Source organism: Mustelus asterias, chromosome 16 (assembly GCF_964213995.1).
Source record: "Mustelus asterias chromosome 16, sMusAst1.hap1.1, whole genome shotgun sequence".
Lineage (NCBI taxonomy): Eukaryota > Metazoa > Chordata > Chondrichthyes > Carcharhiniformes > Triakidae > Mustelus > Mustelus asterias.
The window spans coordinates 73,238,211-73,262,294 of NC_135816.1; the positions used below are offsets into that span (position 1 = coordinate 73,238,211).

At 50.5% G+C, this 24,084-nt stretch overlaps 1 protein-coding gene across 1 annotated transcript in view; it reads right to left on the reverse strand.

The window, feature by feature from the left end:
- The window catches only part of rnf145a (ring finger protein 145a), a 119,214-nt gene extending 99,312 nt beyond the window's left edge, over positions 1 to 19,902 (reverse strand). The window contains exon 1 of the mRNA XM_078231275.1: positions 19,387 to 19,902. Within this exon, the coding sequence (XP_078087401.1) occupies positions 19,387 to 19,591 (205 nt within the window). The 5' untranslated portion in view covers positions 19,592 to 19,902. The remainder of the gene's footprint in view (positions 1 to 19,386) is intronic.
- Between the last annotated feature and the right edge of the window lie 4,182 nt (positions 19,903 to 24,084).

Sequence of the window (24,084 nt, forward strand, 5' to 3'; positions counted from 1 at the left end):
AAAGGCCTTGCTAAAGTCCATGTAGACAACATCAACTGCCCTGCCCTCATCTACCTTCTTGGTTACCCCTTCAAAAAACTCAATCAAATTTGAGACATATGATTTTCCACTCACAAAGCCATGCTGACTGTCCCATGCATCTCTACATGCCTGTAGATCCTATCTCTCAAAATACCTTCCAACAATTTACCCACCACAGATGTGAGGCTCACTGGCCTGTAGTTCCCAAGCTTATCCCTGCAGTCCTTTTTAAACAAAGGCACAACATTTGCCAACCTCCCATCTTCAGGCACCTCACCTGTGACTATCGATGATTCAAATATCTCAGCGAGGGGACCCGTAATTTCCTCCCTAGCCTCCCACAATGCCCTGGGATACACTTCATCAGGTCCCGGGAATTTATCTACCTTGATGCACTTTAAGACTTCCAGCACCTCTTTCTCTGTAATATGTACACTCCAAGACATCACTATTTATTTCCCCAAGTTTCCTAACATCCATGCTTTTCTCAACAGTAAATACTGATGAGAAATATTCATTTAGGATCTCACCCATCTCTTGTGGATCTGCACACAGATGACCTTGTTGATCCTTAAGAGGCCCTACTCTCTCCCTTGTTACTCTTTTGCCCTTTATGTATTTGTAGAAGCTCTTTGGATTCTCCTTTGCCTTATCTGCCAAAACAATCTCCTGTCCCCTTTGTGCCCTCCTGATTTCTCTCTTAACTCTACTCCTACACCCCCTATACTCAAGGGATTCACTTGATCCCAGGTGCCTATGCATGTCATGTGCCTCCTCCTTCTTCTTAACTAGAGCCTCAATATCCCGAGGCATCCAGGGTTCCTGACTTCTGCCAGTTTTGCCCTTCACTCTAAGAGGAACTTTTGAAAGCCTCCCACTTACCAGACATCCCTTTGCCTTCCCACAGACTCCCCCAATTAACCTGTGAAAGTTCCTGCCTGATACCATCAAAATTGGCCTTGCCCCAATTCAAAATTTTCACTTTTGGGCCAGACCTATCATTCTCCATAGCTATCTTAAAACTAATAGAATTATGGTCACTGGTCCCAAAGTGATCCCTCACGAACACTTGTCACTTGCCCTTCCTTATTTCCCAAGAGGAGGTCAAGTTTTGCCCCCTCTCCAGTCAGGCCATCCACATACTGAATGAGAAGTTCCTCCTGAATCCACTCAACAAATTTCTCTCCATCCAACCCTCTAATACTATGGCTGTCCCAGTCAATGTTGGGAAAGTTAAAATCCCCTACTATTACCACCCTATTTTTCTTGGAGCTATCTGTAACCTCCTTACATATTTGCTCCTCAATTTCCCACCGACTATTTGGGGGCCTATAGTAGAACCCTACAACTGAGAGAGCCAAAGGAGGAAATTGCTGGGGCCTTGAGAGAAATCTTTGTATCCTCACTGGCTACAGGGGAGGTCATGTGGAGATGCCGACGTTGGACTGGGGTAAACACAGTAAGAAGTCTAACAGGTTTATTTGGTAGCAAACGCCACTAGCTTTCGGAGCGTGCTACTCCTTCGTCAGGTGGAGTGGGAGATCTGCTCACAAAGACGGCATACAGAGACACAAACTCAATTTACAGAATAATGATTGGAATGTGAGTCTTTACAGCTAATCAAGTCTTTAAGGTACAGACAATGTGAGTGGAGAGAGCATTAAGCACAGGTTAAAGAGATGTATATTGTCTCCAGACAGGACAGTTAGTGAGATTTTGCAAGCCCAGGCAAGTTGTGGAGTTTACAGGTAGTGTGACATGAACCCAAGATCCCGGTTGAGGCCGTCCTCATGTGTGCGGAACATGGCTATCAATTTCTGCTCAGCGACTCTGCGTTGTCGTGTGTGGTGAAGGCCGCCTTGGAGAACGCTTACCCAAGATCAGAGGCCGAATGCCCGTGACCACTGAAGTGCTCCCCAACAGGAAGAGAACAGTCTTGCCTGGTGATTGTCGAGCAGTGTTCATTCATCCGTTGTCGTAGCGTCTGCATGGTTTCCTCAATGTACCATGCTTCACGACATCCTTTCCTACAGCCTATCAGGAAGACAACGTTGGCCGAGTTGCAAGAGTATGTACCGTGTATCTGGTGGATGGTGTTCTCACATGAGATGATGGCATCCGTGTCGATGATCCGGCACGTGTTGCAGAGGTTGCTGTGGCCGGGTTGTGTGGTGTCGTTGTTACTGTTCTCCTGAAGGCTGGGGAGTTTGCTGCGGACAATGGTCTGTTTGAGGTTGTGTGGTTGTTTGAAGGCAAGAAGTGGGGGTGTGGAGATGGCCTTGGCGAGATGTTCGTCTTCATCAATGACATGTTGAAGGCTCCGGAGGAGATGTCGTAGCTTCTCCGCTCCAGGGAAGTACTGGACGACGAAGAGTACTCTGTCCACCGTGTCCCGTGTTTGTCTTCTGAGGAGGTCGGTGCGGTTTCTCGCTGTGGCGCGTCGGAACTGTTGATCGATGAGTCGAGCACCATATCCTGTTTTCATGAGGGCATCTTTCAGCGTCAGGAGGTGTCTGTTGCGATCCTCCTCATCTGAGCAGATCCTGTGTATTCGGAGGGCTTGTCCATAGGGGATGGCTTCTTTAACGTGTTTAGGATAGAAGCTGGAGAAGTGGAGCATCGTGAGGTTATCCATGGGCTTGCGGTACAGTGAGGTGCTGAGGTGACCATCCTTAATGGGGATGCGTGTGTCCAAGAATGCAACCGATTCCGGAGAGTAGTCCATGGGTGAGTCTGATGGTGGGATGGAACTTGTTGATATCATCATATAGTTGTTTCGCATTCACACCTCACTGTACTGCAAGCCCACGGATAACCTCACGATGCTCTACTTCTCCAGCTTCCACCCTAAACACGTTAAAGAAGCCATCCCCTACGGACAAGCCCTCCATGTACACAGGATCTGCTCGGATGAGGAGGATCGCAACAGACACCTCTGGACGCTGAAAGATGCCCTCATAAGAACAGGATATGGTGCTCGACTCATCGATTGACAGTTCCGACGTGCCTCAGCGAAAAACCGCACCGGCCTCCTCAGAAGACAAACACGGGACACGGTGGACAGAGTACCCTTCGTCGTCCAGTACTTCCCCGGAGCGGAGAAGCCACGACATCTCCTCCGGAGCCTTCAACATGTCATTGATGAAGACAAACATCTCGCCAAGGTCATCCCCACACACCCACTTCTTGCCTTCAGACAACCGCACAACCTCAAACAGACCATTGTCCACAGCAAACTACCCAGCCTTCAGGAGAACAGTAACAACGACACCACACAACCCGGCCACAGCAATCTCTGCAACACGTGCCGGATCATCGACACAGATGCCATCATCTCATGTGAAAACACCATCCACCAGGTACACAGTACATACTCTTGCAACTCGGCCAACGCTGTCTTCCTGATAGGCTGCAGGAAAGGATGTTCCGAAGCATGGAAATTGGGGAAACCATGCAGACGCTATGAAAATGGATGAATGAACACTGCTCGACAATCACCAGGCAAGACTGTTCTCTTCCTGTTGGGGAGCATTTCAGCGGTCACGGGCATTCAGCCTCTGATCTTCGGGTAAGCGTTCTAAAAGGCGGCCTTCACCACACACGACAACGCAGAGTCACTGAGCAGAGACTGATAGCCAAGTTCCGCACACGTGAGGACGGCCTCAACTGGGATCTTAGGTTCATGTCACACTATCTGTAACCCCCGCAACTTGCCTGGACTTGCAAAATCTCACTAGCTGTCCTGTCTGGAGACAATGCACATCTCTTTAACCTGTGCTTAATACACTCTCCACTCACAATGTCTGTACCTTAAAGACTTGATTAGCTGTAAAGAATCGCATTCCAATCAGTATTCTGTAAATTTATGTCTGTGTGTGCCCTGTTTGAGAGCAGATCTCCCACTCCACCTGACGAAGGAGCAGCACGCTCCGAAAGCTAGTGGTGTTTGCTACCAAATAAACCTGTTGGACTTAAACCAGGTGTTGTTAGACGTCTTACAGGGGAGGTCCCAGAGGATTGGAGAATAGCCAATGTTGTTCCTTTGTTTAAGATGGGTAGCAAGAATAATCCAGGTAATTACAGGCTGGTGAGCCTTACATCAGTGGTACGGAAATTATTGGAGAGGATTCTTCGAGACAGGATTTATTCCCTCTTGGAAATAAGTGGACATATTAGTGAGAGGCAACATGGTTTTGTGAAGGGGAGATCGTGTCTCACAAACTTGATCGAGTTTTTCGAGGAAGTGACGAAGATGATTGATGAAGGTAGGGCAGTGGATGTTGTCCACACGAACTTCAGTAAGGCCTTGGACAAAGTCCCTCATGGCAGACTGGTGCAGAAGGTGAAGTTGCATGGGATCAGAGGTGAGCTGGCAAGGTGGATACAAAACTGGCTCGGTCAAAGAAGACAGAGGGTAGCAGTGGAAGGATGCGTTTCTGAATGGAGGGCTGTGACAAGTGGTGTTCCTCAGGGATCAGTGCTGGGACCTTTGTTGTTCGTAATATATACAAATGGTTCGGAGGAAAATGTAACTAGATTGATTAGCAAGTTTGCGGAGGACACAAAGGTTGATGGATTTGCGGATAGCGATGAGGACCATCAAAGGATACAGCAGGATATAGATCAGTTGGAGACTTGGGCGGACAGATGGCAGATGGAGTTTAATCCAGAAAAATGTGAGGTAATACATTTTGGAAGGTCAAATACAGATAGAAAATATACAGTAAATGGCAGAACCCTTTAAAGTATTGATAGGCAAAGGGATCTGGGTGTACAGGTACACAGGTCACCGCAAGTGGCAATGCAGGTGGAGAAGGTAGTCAAGAAGGCATACGGCATGCTTGCCTTCATCGGCCAGGGTATTGAGTTTAAAAATTGGCAAATCATGTTGCAGCTTTATACAATCTTAGTTAGGTCGCACTTGGAATATAGTGTTGAATTCTGGTCACCACACTACCAGAAGGATGTGGAGGCTTTGGAGAGGGGACAGAAAAGATTTACCAGGATGTTGCCTGGTATGGAGGGCATTAGCTATGAGGAGAGGTTGGAGAAACTTGGTTTGTTCTCACTGGAGCGACGGAGGCTGAGGGGAGACCTGATAGAAGTTTACAAGATTATGAGAAGTATGGACAGAGTGGATAGTCAGAAGCTTTTTCCCAGGGTGGAAGAGTCAATTACTAGGGGGCATAGGTTTAAGGTGCGAGGGGCAAGTTTTAAAAGGGATGTACGAGGCAGATCTTTTACACAGAGGGCGGTGGGTGCCTGGAACTCGTTGCTGGGGGCGGTAGTGGAAGCGGGTACGGTAGTGACTTTTAAGGGGTGACTTGACAAGTGCATGAATAGGATGGAGATAGAGAGATATGGTCCCCGGAAGGATGGGGGGTTTTAGTTAAGTCGGGCAGCATGGTCGGTGCAGGCTTGGAGGGCCGAAGGGCCTGTTCCTGTGCTGTAGTTTTCTTTGTTCTTTGTTCAAAGCGATTTCCCCCTTCTCATTTCTCAGTTCTACCCATGTAGACTCAGTGGCTGAATCCTCGGGTACATCCCCTCACGGTACTGCCGTGATGTTTTCCCTAATCAAAAGTGCAACTCCCCCTCCTCTCTTACCTCCTGTTCTTTCTTTCCTATAGTATCTGTACCCTGGAACATTGAGCTGCCAGTCCTGTCCCTCCCTTAGCCATGTTTCAGTAATTGCTATAATATCCCAGTCCCACATATCCATCCATGCCCTGAGTTCATCTGCCTTGTCCATCAGGCCTCTTGCATTGAAATAAATGATTTATTTGATTTATTTCTTCATGATGACCATAAAAAATTATATCATGTTTGAAGGGTTCAAGAGTAAAAAGCTAAACTCCATGGTATTTAAATGTACAAAGAAAAAACTTTTGTCCACACAGAAATGTGCTTCTGGGTACAATTGTTGAATTCCTGTCAACAGGAGTAATTTGATCTGAATAGTAAAAAGGCGAACATTCAGAATAAATCAACCTCCCAGAAATATTTTTCACAACAATAAATAGATTCCAATTTGAGTTACAATTCATCTGAGCAGAGCTGATCAGATGAGCAAGGAGATTTTATAGCATGTAGAAATAAGAATTATATACAAGGTTTTATTCAAATCTGATGAGTAATGTTAAATGCCAAGTCCCAAGCTGGGAATTACAACAAAACTCAGATATACTAATCACAATCTTACACATTTTAGATATAGTGTGCAGCACTGTCACTAGGACCATGGTGGATAAGTACCAAGACTACTTGCAATAGCAGTTATTGCATTGCCTGGTGAATGAAAAAGCAACACAGAGTGCTGACTTCAAACTTGTCAGTGAGGCAACTTGGAAGGAGTTAAAGCATTCTGATTCAAGTTCAATATTTCCTAAAGTACACTGATACCAACATGCTAAACAATCAAATGAGATTAGAGACTTCGATTTGCAATTTTTCAAAATTTTCCCTAAGGTTGGAAGCAGAATTATGATGAGTATGAAATATCATCTTCAATGTATTGGAGGCCAAGTTCATCATGCAGGTAGTTATTGAACAATAATACATAATATTATAAACAACATTCCAGATCAGAATTCAAACAGCAACTTGTTCTTTTCTTTCTGCAGTTACAATCTCTCAAAACTGGCAATCTCAGAGCAAAATCTATGTGTGATTTCGGGTTTTGTCAGAATTCGGATTGGGCATTCTGGACCAATCCACATTGGTGGGGTCAAGAGTTGCTTGGGGTACGGGAATAGACTGACGCACAAATGGCGAAGGGGATAACACATCCGGCATCATGCATTGCTGCACTGAATTGTCCTGTTATGTTAATTTTAATTCAGATAAATAGAAAAAAATGACGCAAGACACATTCTAATAATGTCCAATTTTTAGACAGCCGGTTCTGCAAGAGGGTAACTATTTCTTCTTGGATGGTTTTATATAAAATAAAATGTGTCAGTATACTCTGCCAAAGTACTATACTCTTTAACATAATAATAGCTTTGCTTAAAATTTAAATTTCATTATGTCATCAAAAAGTCAAATAATAATAAACAGAAGAAAATGTATAAAAACTAGCAGAAATCAGAGACTATAATAAAGGCATGCAAATCCACTACTTTATGCATGTACAAATTGCACTTATAAATAAAGCACTATCGCATCATTAATGCATGCATCAACATGCTCAAAACCAGAGCACTTCAAACTACACCCTGCTTTTGAGGCAAAGTGCAATGAGAAGTATATTAGCAACCAAGGTGGGATTGTACATACACATGTACACAGGCGTCTGGACAGTATTTGTACACTTCATATGAAGGTAAATAATGTCCTCAAATTGTAATGGATAAATTATTCAATCAACCATAAAATAACCTGTGCAAACTTCGTGCTAAGATTAAGCAATTAAATACTGTGCTGGTTTGTCCAACTACTTAGTAATCCTGTGATGAGAGAACACGAGACATGTAACATTTACAAACTGTATGTGTCCCAGATTCTTTGAAGCGCTGATAAATGGTGTACATGACAGATGCAGTAACCAGCTGGAGTTGCATACAACCATGGCCTCGCTACATACCAGCACTTCAAACATAAGAACATAAGAAATAGGAGCAGGAGTAGGCCATCTAGCCCCTCGAGCCTGCCCCGCCATTCAATAAGATCATGGCTGATCTGACGTGAATCAGTACCACTTACCCGCCTGATCCCCATAACCCTTAATTCCCTTACCGCTCAGGAATCCATCCATCCGCGCTTCAAACATATTCAGCGAGGTAGCCTCCACCACCTCAGTGGGCAGAGAATTCCAGAGATTCACCACCCTCTGGGAGAAGAAGTTCCTCCTCAACTCTGTCTTAAACCGACCCCCCTTTATTTTGAGGCTGTGTCCTCTAGTTTTAACTTCCTTACTAAGTGGAAAGAATCTCTCCGCCTCCACCCTATCCAGCCCCCGCATTATCTTATAAGTCTCCATAAGATCCCCCCTCATCCTTCTAAACTCCAACGAGTACAAACCCAATCTCCTCAGCCTCTCCTCATAATCCAAACCCCTCATCTCCGGTATCAACCTGGTGAACCTTCTCTGCACTCCCTCCAATGCCAATATATCCTTCCTCATATAAGGGGACCAATACTGCACACAGTATTCCAGCTGCGGCCTCACCAATGCCCTGTACAGGTGCATCAAGACATCCCTGCTTTTATATTCTATCCCCCTCGCAATATAGGCCAACATCCCATTTGCCTTCTTGATCACCTGTTGTACCTGCAGACTGGGCTTTTGCGTCTCATGCACAAGGACCCCCAGGTCCCTTTGCACGGTAGACATTTTAACTAATTCAAAACTCAAAATTTTAAAAGGTATATTTTAGCCAAGATCATGGAAAGAAGCTGTAGTAAATTATTACAAGATATAACATTAATGTTAAATTGCCAAAAAAAGGAATTACAAACAGCTAATCAATACAGCCCCTGACAAATAAGTATCATTGGGATTCCACAGATATGCAATGTTGATTGCATCCATCTTTTATATCCAAGTCATTTGAACTGTGGGAAATGACAGTTCAAATGACTTGGATATAAAGTCATTTGTATCCAAATACAAATTTGGATTTGTATTTTGCTCTTCCAAATGGATTTTGTCCAAATAAAAAGCGTGGAATTGTACATCAATAAGATATTGGTGAATACAGGTTACACTGGTGGCTGCTGTGGTGGGATGAACTGAGGGGTAATTTGAAGCATTGTACAAAATGTGTAATGGTTCAAATGAAATCCATCCTGTAATATAAACAGAACAAATGCGAAAAATTCTCAGGGGCAAGGCAGCATCTGTGGAAAGAGAAACATTTCATGTTTCAGTGTCATCAATCTGAAACATAAACCATTTTTCTCTCCACAGATGCTGTCTGTCCAATTCAATATTTCCAGCATTTTCTGTTTGTATTTCAGATTTCCAGTCCTGCAGCATTTTTTATCTTCAGTCCTATAATCTTGTGGTAATAAGTGACAACACTATACAAGAGAAATGGCAAAAAGAAATGGCCAGCACAGTGGATTTTAAAAATCTCCACCTCCCTTTCACCATTTTTCTTCTCAATTCACTTAAAAACCTTGACTACTTCTGTGAGTACAATTCCATTGATGTCAAGACACCTGCTGGCAACTTGCCCAAGTGATAGTTCATAAGTTCATCAGATATCAGAGCAGAATTAGGCCATTCAGCCCATCAAGTCTGCTCTGCCATTCAATTGTGTCTGATATGCTCCTCATCCCCATTTTCCTGTCTTCCCCCCATAACCCTTCAACCTTTTACTAATTAAAGTCTTGGCCGGATACTCAACCCATTGCAGCCGATTACAGCCTGGTCCTATCCTGATGCCCTCCTGGATACTGATCAAGAATGAAAACCGCTGGCCACCAATTCTCTCCTGCCCAACGAGGTTGTGATGTAAAACACAAGTCTCAGGAAACCTTAAAGCTGCTATACTGTACTGATTAACCTACATTAGCTCACAGTCTCTCAACAGTTAAAATATACAATTCATGTCCTCATCATGTTCTAATCCCTCCATGAACTCACCTTTCCTATCACTGCAACTTTTTACAACAATCCACTGGAAATCCTGCATTCCTCTAATTGGTTTCTGGTACATCCAAAAACTGATTCACCAGATTTTCAGCTGCTTCAATTCTCTCCCAAAACCTCTCTCCTTAACCATCTCTCTCCCCTCCTTTAAATCCCTTTGAAGCTGATCTCTTTGGCCAAGCTTTTAGTCACCCACTTTGTTAGTTCCTCCTTTGGCTCGGTGTTGATTTTTTAAAATAAATTATCTTTGTCCCTGGAAAAGCTGCTATGATTGCTATGTAAAGGCACGTTCCTGTTCAATTCAGCTAAGCACAGTTCAAAAACTGAATCTTGGACTTTCCTAACTTGCATAGCCAAACTTACTGAGGCATTCAGGAATGATAAGTTACTCTTAACTCATCACCTCACATTGCTCCTATTTCCAGCCTGTGAGGCAATCACTATTATTTAATCCTTGCAGGAAATATTTCAAATTTTTCACTCCTCATATCACATTTCACGTATGAATCTAGAATCACACAATAAAATGTTACAGCACAGGGGGAGGCTGTTTAAGTTGCTATGTCTACACACTCAGGTAATCCCACTCCTCCACTCTTTTTCCATAACCTTGTAAATTTTCTCTCATCAGGTGCTAAATCAAATTTTCCTTTGAAAGCTATAACTGAGTTTGCCTCTATCACACAGAAATTGTGCATTCCAAACCACTCGCTGCGTAAAAATGTTTTTCATGTCATTACCTCTTTTTTGAATCACCTCAAATTGGTGTCCTCTGATCCCCACCCCTTCCAGCAATGGGAACTGTTTCTCCCCATCTACATTATCCAGTCCAGTGATGGGCAACCTAGGCTAGTGAGTGGCCCTCCTTCATCTCAGTGGGCTGCAAGATTGAAATCAGACTTGTTCATGAATCATGACCCCATGAAATAAGATTAAATACATTTAACACACACCAAATATTTCATTAGAGTTATAGAAAATGTTTAGCCATGTATATATTAATAGAACTATCAACGTCAAATGGTAAAAACAAAAGCAATGGTTACACTTTGGATGCAGAGGGCGTGCACGGCTCTCACAGTCAATGTTGTGTTCAATCAGCATGCACCTCACTTCACTGGCCCTTGCTCTATGTGCATATCACTTCAGTCATACTGGTAGGAAAAAGACTATGTGACTGAAATCAATGGAAAGTGCAACTCTGCACATGAGCACCCTGCACCCTCACACACACAATGCACCCAACGCGCACGCGCGCACAGCACCGCGCGCACACTGCACCCTACGCACGCACACACACACTGCACCCTACGCACGCACACACACACTGCACCCTACGCACGCACACACACAATGCACCCTACGCACGCACACACACAATGCACCCTACGCACGCACACACACACTGCACCGCGCGCACACACTGGAACCTTAGCGCGCGCGCATAATGCGCCCTACGCGCGCCCGCGCGCGCACAATGCGCCCTACGCGCGCACAATGCGCCCTACGCGCGCCCCGCGCGCACAGTGCGCCCTACGCGCGCCCGCGCGCGCACAGTGCGCCCTACGCGCGCCCGCGCGCGCACAGTGCGCCCTACGCGCGCCCGCGCACAGTGCGCCCTACGCGCGCCCGCGCACAGTGCGCCCTACGCGCGCACGCGCAGTGCGCCCTACGCGCGCGCGCACACACACAGTGCGCCCTACGCGCGCGCGCGCACACACAGTGCGCCCTACGCGCGCGCGCGCACACACAGTGCGCCCTACGCGCGCGCGCGCACACACAGTGCGCCCTACGCGCGCGCGCACACAGTGCGCCCTACGCGCGCGCACATAGTGCGCCCTACGCGCGCGCGCGCGCGCGCACACAGTGCGCCCTACGCGCGCGCGCACAGTGCGCCCTACGCGCGGGCGCGTGCACAGTGTGCCCTACGCGCGGGCGCGTGCACAGTGCGTCCTACGCGCGGGCACGCACAGTGCGCCCTACGCGCGCGCGCACAATGCGCCCTACGCGTGCGCGCACAATGCGCCCTACGCGCGCGCGCACAATGCGCCCTACGCGCGCGCACACAATGCACCCTACGCGCGCGCACACAATGCACCCTACGCGCGCGCACACAATGCACCCTACGCGCGCGCACACAATGCACCCTACGCGCGCGCACACAATGCACCCTACGCGCGCGCACACAATGCACCCTACGCGCGCGCACACAATGCACCCTACGCACGCGCACACAATGCACCCTACGCACGCACACACAATGCACCCTACGCGCGCGCACACAATGCACCCTACGCGCGCGCACACAATGCACCCTACGCGCGCGCACACAATGCACCCTACGCACGCGCACACAATGCACCCTACGCACGCACACACAATGCACCCTACGCACGCACACACAATGCACCCTACGCACGCACACACAATGCACCCTACGCACGCACACACAATGCACCCTACGCACGCACACACAATGCACCCTACGCACGCACACACAATGCACCCTACGCACGCACACACAATGCACCCTACGCACGCACACACAATGCACCCTACGCACGCACACACAATGCACCCTACGCACGCACACACAATGCACCCTACGCACGCACACACAATGCACCCTACGCGCGCGCACACAATGCACCCTACGCACACACACACACAATGCACCCTACGCACACACACACACAATGCACCCTATGCACACACACACACAATGCACCCTACGCACGCACTCGCACATTGCACCCGACACACGCACAGTGCATCTTAGATGTGTGTGTGTGTGTGTGTGTGCATAACACACACAACTGGCAGCATTCTCTAACCGTTCATGCTGGCAGGAATTTCTGCCAAATTCTCTGTCTTCGCTTGCAGCAGCGGCAGAGTGTGAATGGCCGGAAAATCCGGACCCAAGTGTATCACACACACACACACACACACACACACACACACACACACGTGTAAACGCGCGGGCCCGCGTGGGCCCCATCGGGCGCACAGGCCAACCGGGCGCGCGCGCGGGCGCACAGGCCAGCCGGGCGCGCGCGGACGCACAGGCCAGCCGGGCGCGCGCGGACGCACAGGCCAGCTGGGCGCACGCGGGCGCACAGGCCAGCTGGGCGCGCGCGGGCGCACAGGTCACCCAGGCGCGCAGAGGCCACCCGGGCGGACGGGCAGAGGCCACCCGGGCACGCACAGGCCCCATCAGTGCACAGGCCATCTGGGCGCACGTGGGCGCATCGGCCATCTGTGTACACACGCGCGCACACACACACTGCGCGCGCACACAACCAGCGCGCGCGCGCGCACACAACCAGCGCGCGCGCGCACACAACCAGCGCGCGCGCGCGCACACAACCAGCGCGCGCGCGCGCACACAACCAGCGCGCGCGCACACAACCAGCGCGCGCGCGCACACAACCAGCGCGCGCACACAACCAGCGCGCGCACACAACCAGCGCGCGCGCGCACACAACCAGCGCGCGCGCGCACACAACCGGCGCGCGCGCGCGCACACAAACAGCGCGCGCACACAACCAGCGCGCGCGCGCGCACACAACCAGCGCGCGCGCGCGCACACAACCAGCGCGCGCGCGCGCACACAACCAGCGCGCGCGCGCGCACACAACCAGCGCGCGCGCGCACACAACCAGCGCGCGCGCGCACACAACCAGCGCGCGCGCGCACACAACCAGCGCGCGCGCGCACACAACCAGCGCGCGCGCGCACACAACCAGCGCGCGCGCGCACAAAACCAGCGCGCGCGCGCACACAACCAGCGCGCGCGCGCGCACACACAACCAGCGCGCGCGCGCGTGCACACACAACCAGCGCGCGCGCGCGCACACACAACCAGCGCGCGCGCACACAACCAGCGCGCGCGCGCGCACACAACCAGCGCGCACACAACCAGCGCGCGCGCGCACACAACCAGCGCGCGCGCGCACACACAACCAGCGCGCGCGCGCACACACAACCAGCGCGCGCACACACAACCAGCGCGCGCGCGCGCACACACAACCAGCGCGCGCGCGCGCACACACAACCAGCGCGCGCGCGCACACACAACCAGCGCGCGCGCGCACACACAACCAGCGCGCGCGCGCACACAACCAGCGCGCGCGCGCACACAACCAGCGCGCGCGCGCACACAACCAGCGCGCGCGCGCACACAACCAGCGCGCGCGCGCACACAACCAGCGCGCGCGCGCACACAACCAGCGCGCGCACACACAACCAGCGCGCGCGCGCACACACAACCAGCGCGCGCGCGCACACACAACCAGCGCGCGCGCACACACAACCAGCGCGCGCGCACACAACCAGCGCGCGCGCGCACACAACCAGCGCGCGCGCACACAACCAGCGCGCGCGCACACAACCAGCGCGCGCGCACACAACCAGCGCGCGCGCGCACACAACCAGCGCGCGCGCGCACACAACCAGCGCGCGCGCGCACACAACCAGCGCGCGCGCGCACACAACCAGCGCGCGCGCGCACACAACCAGCGCGCGCACACACAACCAGCGCGCGCGCGCACACACAACCAGCGCGCGCGCGCACACACAACCAGCGCGCGCGCACACACAACCAGCGCGCGCGCACACAACCAGCGCGCGCGCGCACACAACCAGCGCGCGCGCACACAACCAGCGCGCGCGCACACAACCAGCGCGCGCGCACACAACCAGCGCGCGCGAGCACACACACAACCAGCGCGCGCACACACAACCAGCGCGCGCGCGCGCACACACAACCAGCGCGCGCGCGCGCACACACAACCAGCGCGCGCGCGCGCACACACAACCAGCGCGCGCGCACACACAACCAGCGCGCGCGCACACACAACCAGCGCGCGCGCACACACAACCAGCGCGCGCGCGCGCACACACAACCAGCGCGCGCGCGCGCACACACAACCAGCGCGCGCACACACAACCAGCGCGCGCGCGCGCACACACAACCAGCGCGCGCGCGCGCACACACAACCAGCGCGCGCGCGCGCACACACAACCAGCGCGCGCGCGCGCACACACAACCAGCGCGCGCGCGCGCACACACAACCAGCGCGCGCGCGCGCACACACAACCAGCGCGCGCGCGCGCACACACAACCAGCGCGCGCGCGCGCACACACAACCAGCGCGCGCGCGCGCACACACAACTAGCGCGCGCGCGCGCACACACAACCAGCGCGCGCGCGCGCACACACAACCAGCGCGCGCGCGCGCACACACAACCAGCGCGCGCGCACACACACACAACCAGCGCGCGCGCACACACACAACCAGCGCGCGCACACACACACAACCAGCGTACACACACACACAACCAGCGTACACACCACACAACCAGCGTACACACACACCCAGCGTACACACACACACACCCAGCGTACACACACACACACAACCAGCGTACACACACACACACAACCAGCGTACACACACAACCAGCGTACACACAACCAGCGTACACACACACACACACACACAACCAGCGTACACACACACACACAACCAGCGTACACACACACACACAACCAGCGTACACACACACACAACCAGCGTACACACACACACAACCAGCGTACACACACACACACACAACCAGCGTACACACACACACACACAACCAGCGTACACACACACACACACAACCAGCGTACACACACACACACACAACCAGCGTACACACACACACACACAACCAGCGTACACACACACACACACAACCAGCGTACACACACACACACAACCAGCGTACACACACACACAACCAGCGTACACACACACACACACAACCAGCGTACACACACACACACACAACCAGCGTACACACACACACAACCAGCGTACACACACACACACACAACCAGCGTACACACACACACACACAACCAGCGTGTACACACACACACAACCAGCGTACACACACACACACACACACAACCAGCGCACACACACACACACACACACACACAACCAGCGTACACACACACACACACAACCAGCGTACACACACACACACACACACAACCAGCGTACACACACACACACAACCAGCGTACGTACACACACACACAACCAGCGTACACACACACACACACAACCAGCGTACACACACACACACACAACCAGCGTACACACACACACACACAACCAGCGTACACACACACACACACAACCAGCGTACACACACACACACACACACAACCAGCGTACACACACACACACACAACCAGCGTACACGTACACACACAACCAGCGTACACGTACACACACAACCAGCGTACACACACAACCAGCGTACACACACAACCAGCGTACACACACAACCAGCGTACACACACAACCAGCGTACACACACAACCAGCGTACACACACAACCAGCGTACACACACAACCAGCGTACACACACAACCAGCGTACACACACAACCAGCGTACACACACAACCAGCGTACACACACAACCAGCGTACACACACAACCAGCGTACACACACAACCAGCGTACACACACAACCAGCGTACACACACAACCAGCGTACACACACAACCAGCGTACACACACAACCAGCGTACACACACAACCAGCGTACACACACAACCAGCGTACACACACAACCAGCGTACACACACAACCAGCGTACACACACACACACAACCAGCGTACACACACACACACAACCAGCGTACACACACACACACAACCAGCATACACACACACACAACCAGCGTGTACACACACACACACAACCAGCGTGTACACACACACACACAACCAGCGTACACACACACACACACAACCAGCGTACACACACACACACACAACCAGCGTACACACACACACACACAACCAGCGTACACACACACACACACAACCAGCGTACACACACACACACACAACCAGCGTACACACACACACACACAACCAGCGTGTACACACACACACAACCAGCGTACACACACACACACACACACAACCAGCGTACACACACACACACACACACAACCAGCGTACACACACACACACACACACACACAACCAGCGTACACACACACACACACACACACACAACCAGCGTACACACACACACACACAACCAGCGTACACACACACACACACACACACAACCAGCGTACACACACACACACACAACCAGCGTACACACACACACACACAACCAGCGTACACACACACACACACAACCAGCGTACACACACACACACACAACCAGCGTACACACACACACACACAACCAGCGTACACACACACACACACAACCAGCGTACACACACACACACACAACCAGCGTACACACACCCACACACAACCAGCGTACACACACACACACACAACCAGCGTACACACACACACACACAACCAGCGTACACACACACACACAACCAGCGTACACACACACACACAACCAGCGTACACACACACACACAACCAGCGTACACACACACACAACCAGCGTACACACACAACCAGCGTACACACACAACCAGCGTACACACACAACCAGCGTACACACACAACCAGCGTACACACACAACCAGCGTACACACACAACCAGCGTACACACACAACCAGCGTACACACACAACCAGCGTACACACACAACCAGCGTACACACACACACACAACCAGCGTACACACACACACACAACCAGCGTACACACACACACACAACCAGCGTACACACACACACACAACCAGCGTACACACACACACACAACCAGCGTACACACACACACACAACCAGCGTACACACACACACAACCAGCGTGTACACACACACACAACCAGCGTGTACACACACACACAACCAGCGTGTACACACACACACAACCAGCGTGTACACACACACACAACCAGCGTGTACACACACACACACAACCAGCGTACACACACACAACCAGCGTACACACACACAACCAGCGTACACACACACAACCAGCGTACACACACACAACCAGCGTACACACACACACACACAACCAGCGTACACACACACACACACAACCAGCGTACACACACACACACAACCAGCGTGTACACACACACACAACCAGCGTACACACACACACACACAACCAGCGTACACACACACACACACACACAACCAGCGTACACACACACACACACACACACACAACCAGCGTACACACACACACACACACACAACCAGCGTACACACACACACACACAACCAGCGTACACACACACACACACACAACCAGCGTACACACACACACACACACAACCAGCGTACACACACACACAACCAGCGTACACACACACACACACACAACCAGCGTACACACACACACAACCAGCGTACACACACACACACACAACCAGCGTACACACACACACACAACCAGCGTACACACACACACAACCAGCGTACACACACACACAACCAGCGTACACACACACACAACCAGCGTACACACACACACACAACCAGCGTACACACACACACACAACCAGCGTACACACACACACACAACCAGCGTACACACACACACACAACCAGCGTACACACACACACACAACCAGCGTACACACACACACACACACAACCAGCGTACACACACACACACACACACAACCAGCGTACACACACACACACACAACCAGCGTACACACACACACACACAACCAGCGTACACACACACACACACACACAACCAGCGTACACACACACACAACCAGCGTACACACACACACACACACAACCAGCGTACACACACACACACACACAACCAGCGTACACACACACACACACACACACAACCAGCGTACACACACACACACACAACCAGCGTACACACACACACACAACCAGCATACACACACACACACACAACCAGCGTACACACACACACACACAACCAGCGTACACACACACACACACAACCAGCGTACACACACACACAACCAGCGTGTACACACACACACACAACCAGCGTGTACACACACACACACAACCAGCGTACACACACACACACACAACCAGCGTACACACACACACACACAACCAGCGTACACACACACACACACACAACCAGCGTACACACACACACACACACAACCAGCGTACACACACACACAACCAGCGTACACACACACACACACACACACAACCAGCGTACACACACACACACACACACAACCAGCGTACACACACAACCAGCGTACACACACACACACACACACACACACAACCAGCGTACACACACACACAACCAGCGTACACACACACACAACCAGCGTACACACACACACAACCAGTGTACACACACAACCAGCGTACACACACAACCAGCGTACACACACAACCAGCGTACACACACACAACCAGCGTACACACACACACACAACCAGCGTACACACACACACACAACCAGCGTACACACACACACACAACCAGCGTACACACACACACACAACCAGCGTACACACACACACACAACCAGCGTACACACACACACACAACCAGCGTACACACACACACACAACCAGCATACACACACACACACAACCAGCGTACACACACACACACAACCAGCGTACACACACACACAACCAGCGTACACACACACACGCAATCGCAACACAGGCACAATACACACACACACGCCATGTACACACGCACACAATACACACACTCGCCACACATATATAAATATACGCAATATGAAATAAAATTGCCCAGTGCACCCAGTTTTGCTTGTGCACTCACTCACCGACATAATGAAGGTTGAGGGCCAGGTATTTGTACTGGAAGAGCAGGTTGTTATTATTCCGGGCCTGGATCTGTTGGAAGAAAGAGCTCACGTCCCACCGGTACAGCATCTCCAGCACCATGATGCTCGGCACCCGCAGGGCCACGTTCAGCACCGCCTCCAGCTTCTCCCTCACTCCGCTCATGATCACCCTCAGGCCGGCCATCAAGGTGAGGGGCCAGCCGCACAGAATAGTAAATGAAAGGAGAGGTGCGGGGCCGGCGGGCTCCAGTATTTTCTATCTGTTTCTGCCGATTATTGTTCTGTTATCTCAGGGTAGGAACAGGCCTGTTGTTCACAGAAACAGCATAATCCGCAGACACCCCTCTCCCCACCCGCTCTTTCCTTCAGTGTGCCGAGGAAGAAGCGTCTCTGTCCTTCTTTTCGCTGTTCCTGAGGTGAAAGGAAACAAACGCACACAAAAAACGGAACTATCAAACCGCCGCCATTATTCCAGCTCTGAGCCCGGCGCAGTGCGCAGGCGCATTGGGGGTGCGGGCGGGGTGCCGAAGCGAGCGCGGGCACGGGGTGTGAGGTGGGGAGCGGGAGGGGGAATAGCGCGCGGTCCGGAGCGCGCGGCCCCGGACGCGCGCGCCCATACCGCAAAGGGAGCGCGCGCGCGCACTTTGCGCAGCCTTGGGTAGGGGCGGGGACAGGGAGTGCCCATGGGGCGAATCCGGTAAGCTTTATCTACCAGTCAGGTGTCTGGGGAGAAGGTGATGGCTCTGATCACTTTTCTACGTTGCCTTTCAGTTCGTTGCTCTTGTAAAATGGTGTTTTAAAAAAAACATCAGTGGTTAGCACTGCTATCTCACAGCCCTCCGCTCCCCCCCCCTCCCCCCTCCCCCCTCCCCGGATTCAATTCCAGGCCTGGCCTTCTGTCTGCGTGGAGTCTACACGTTCTCCCCTTGTCTGCGTGGGTTTCTTCCCGGTGCTCCAGTTTCCTCCCACAGTCCAAACTACCTGCTGGTTAGGTGCATTGGCCTGTGCTCAAAATTCCAGGCTGCTCCTCCAGTGAGGTGCTCAGGTGGTGCAGCACTGTCTCAGGTGCCATCTTTCTAAATCGAGGCCCCACCTGCCCTATCAGCTGAACACAAAAGATGTAATTGTGCCATTTCAAAGAACGAGCAGGGTAAAATCACCCTGATATCTGGATCAACATTTATCCCTCATCCGACACCACGAAAGCAAATGGTCTGGTCATCAGCACATTTCTGTTTTTGGGGACATGCCGTGCACAAATTGGCTGTCTTGTTTCTGACATTACAGCAAGAACTACGCTTCAAAGTACTTTGTTGTAAAGAACATGTGAAGAGAACCATATAAATCTTTTTGACACGAAAGCAACATTTTAAACCTGCCTCAATCAAGAGTTTGATCCACTATTTTTTCCTCTGTCTTTCTCTCTTATAGATGCTTATTCACACTGACTGATGTATCATTCCCAACAAGTGGTTCCTCTTCATTGGTGGTCTCAGACTTATGCATGTTATGAGGCGATGGAGGGCTTCTTCTTCCACATCCAGTTTTTTCAGCTGGAGTCAATGGAAACCAAGCTGATTTTCCCCATCTTAACCGTAGGGAGTAGTTGCCATTTTCCAAGCTTTCCCTGCTTTGACCCATTATTAGTTTCGATGAGAAGTTGTGTGGCTCAGCATCATATCATAGATTCAGTGCATTGACCCTTCTCACCCTTATCATGAATGTCACTTGTAATATTTCCTTGATGGAGCCAGCCTTGCACAATGTAAACACAGAAACTTCAGTCAGTACTTAGTATACTGTCTAATGCGACATTATCAAATTGTGGTCCTTCAAACAAATGGCTGGTTTTGTTACTTAAACAGACACAATTGACATGGGGAAGTATTGAACAAACATGTATTTATTTGGACAGAGAAGATTAATGCACTAAATTCATCATCATGACATAAGAAACAAGTAAAGCTATTATGCTTTTAAATCTGATTTTGTCAGGATGTGGAGAAACTAATTTTTGAAGAAACCATATGTTTGCATTAGCCAGATTAGTAGATAGGCGCAACTAATATAATCTTCAATTTATAATGAATATGCAAATATTTTTAAAGTGATTAAGTTAAGATTTGTCGACAATAGATTTCCGACTGTGAAATATACATGATATGGGAATGGAAGAATAAAATATAGCTCCCCCAGTGGTTAAAAGCCTTAACCCATAGAAGTCAATTGGTTCCATTTTTGTTCCAAATTTGTACTGAATTGGAATGTCAACTAGGGCAACAGATCAGATGCAACAACAACTTGCATGTCGATAGCACTGTTACTGTATCAAAATGTCCCATCTTTGTTAATGACATTATTTTGATTTGATTTGCTTTGCTTTATTATTATCACATTTATTAACATACAGTGAAAAGTATTATGGAGCAAAGCAATAGAACTTTTTCTTTTCCCTTGAAGTATCTTGGTCCATTGTGTTCCAATAGGAAACAACATGTGCTCATTGATGAGACAAGATTCTTTTGTCCACCGATTAACTTAATGATGAATATATTACAGGGTAACAGGCAATTGGACCTGATAGACAAGGCTGTACCACTGCTCCTCCAAAGATTTAGTGAGTTTATTCATTCTGAACAGGAAAATTCCAAATTTAATCCTTGGACTGTGCTGAGTGGGCTAATCTCAAGCAGAGCATCAATGTCGCAGCATTATGTGTTTGGACAAGGGATAAATCAGTCTGGATTCCTACTCCTCGCCATATCTTGTTTGCAGTGCTTGTGTCTGCGTTTCATGTGAACATGGGCTGGAGCCTGGTTTTTGAATCCTTCACACTTAAATAGCTGACACATGGTGTCAGGGCTGTATGCTTGAACGATGGTCACTTGGATGCGGTAATGTCAGTAACCAAGACCATTAATTTCCACTTTTAATGGAAGAGAAATCAGAATCTCAAAATGTATTCTCAAAATAAGTGAAAGGATGGGAACAGTGTTGTCCAATGTACTCACCTGTGGCAGATTGACTGGAATCTGTCTGTGTGCCCAGGTTAAAAATAAGTAGAAAGTCCTGCAGGAGAAACAGTCCTTTACATAAAAAAACCTGTAGACCATCTCCATGGGCGACCTGATTGAAATCTACAAGATTATGAAGGGCATGGACAGAGTGGATAGTCAGAAGCTTTTCCCCAGGGTGGAAGAGTCAATTACTAGGGGGAATAGGTTTAAGGTGAGGGCAAGGTTTACAAAGAACAATACAGCACAGGAACAGGCCCTTCGGCCCTCCAAGCCCGCGCCGCTCCCCGGTCCAGGATTGAATCCTGAATCCAGGATCCCCGCCCAATTTTCCAGCCTATCTACATCCTAATATCCTATCCACCGAGCTGTCCCTCACAGCTACGATGCTTTGTTCATCACAACCTATTAACTCACCCCCACCCCGCCATTCCAGACCATGTGATCTCCAGGGAGAGGCGAAAACCCAGAGTGAAAACCCCAGGGCCAATATGGGGAAAAATAAATCTGGGAAATTCCTCTCCGACCCCCTGAGGCGATCGAAACGAGTCCAGGAGATCACACTGGCCCTGATCAGAAATTGCTTCCCAACCCTATTCATTTCCACTTCTGCTTTACGAACACCATCTGAATTCCCTGCCCCCGAGACAGGTTCCCAACTATCCGCAGTCTCGCTCTGTACTGGCACCAGCAAGATGATCATAGAATGAAGCCTTGAAACGAGAAACAAAGAACAATTAGCCCGCGCCGCTCCCTGGTCCAAACTAGACCACTCTTTTGTATCCCTCCATTCCCACTCCGTTCATATAGCTGTCTAGATAAGTCTTAAACGTTCCCAGTGTGTCCGCCTCCACCACCTTGCCCGGCAACACATTCCAGGCCCCCACGACCCTCTGTGTAAAATATGTCCTTCTGATATCTGTGTTAAACCTCCCCCCCTTCACCTTGAACCTATGACCCCTCGTGAACGTCACCACCGACCCGGGGAAAAGCTTCCCACCGTTCACCCTATCTATGCCTTTCATAATTTTATACACCTCTATTAAGTCTCCCCTCATCCTCCGTCTTTCCAAGGAGAACAACCCCAGTTTCCCCAATCTCTCCTCATAACCAAGCCCCTCCATACCAGGCAACATCCTGGTAAACCTCCTCTGTACTCTCTCCAAAGCCTCCACGTCCTTCTGGTAGTGTGGCGACCAGAACTGGACGCAGTATTCCAAATGCGGCCGAACCAACGTTCTATACATCTGCAACATCAGACCCCAACTTTTATACTCTATGCCCCGTCCTATAAAGGCAAGCATGCCATATGCCTTCTTCACCACCTTCTCCACCTGTGACGTCATCTTCAAAGATCTGTGGACTTGCACACCCAGGTCCCTCTGCGTCTCTACACCCTTTATGGTTCTTCCATTTATCGTGTAGCTCCTCCCTACATTATTCCCACCAAAATGCATCACTTCGCATTTATCAGGATTGAACTCCATCTGCCATTTCTTTGCCCAAATTTCCAGCCTATCTATATCCTTCTGTAGCCTCTGACAATGTTCCTCACTATCTGCAAGTCCTGCCAGTTTTGTGTCGTCCGCAAACTTACTGATCACCCCAGTTACTCCTTCTTCCAGATCATTTATATAAATCAGAAACAGCAGAGGTCCCAATA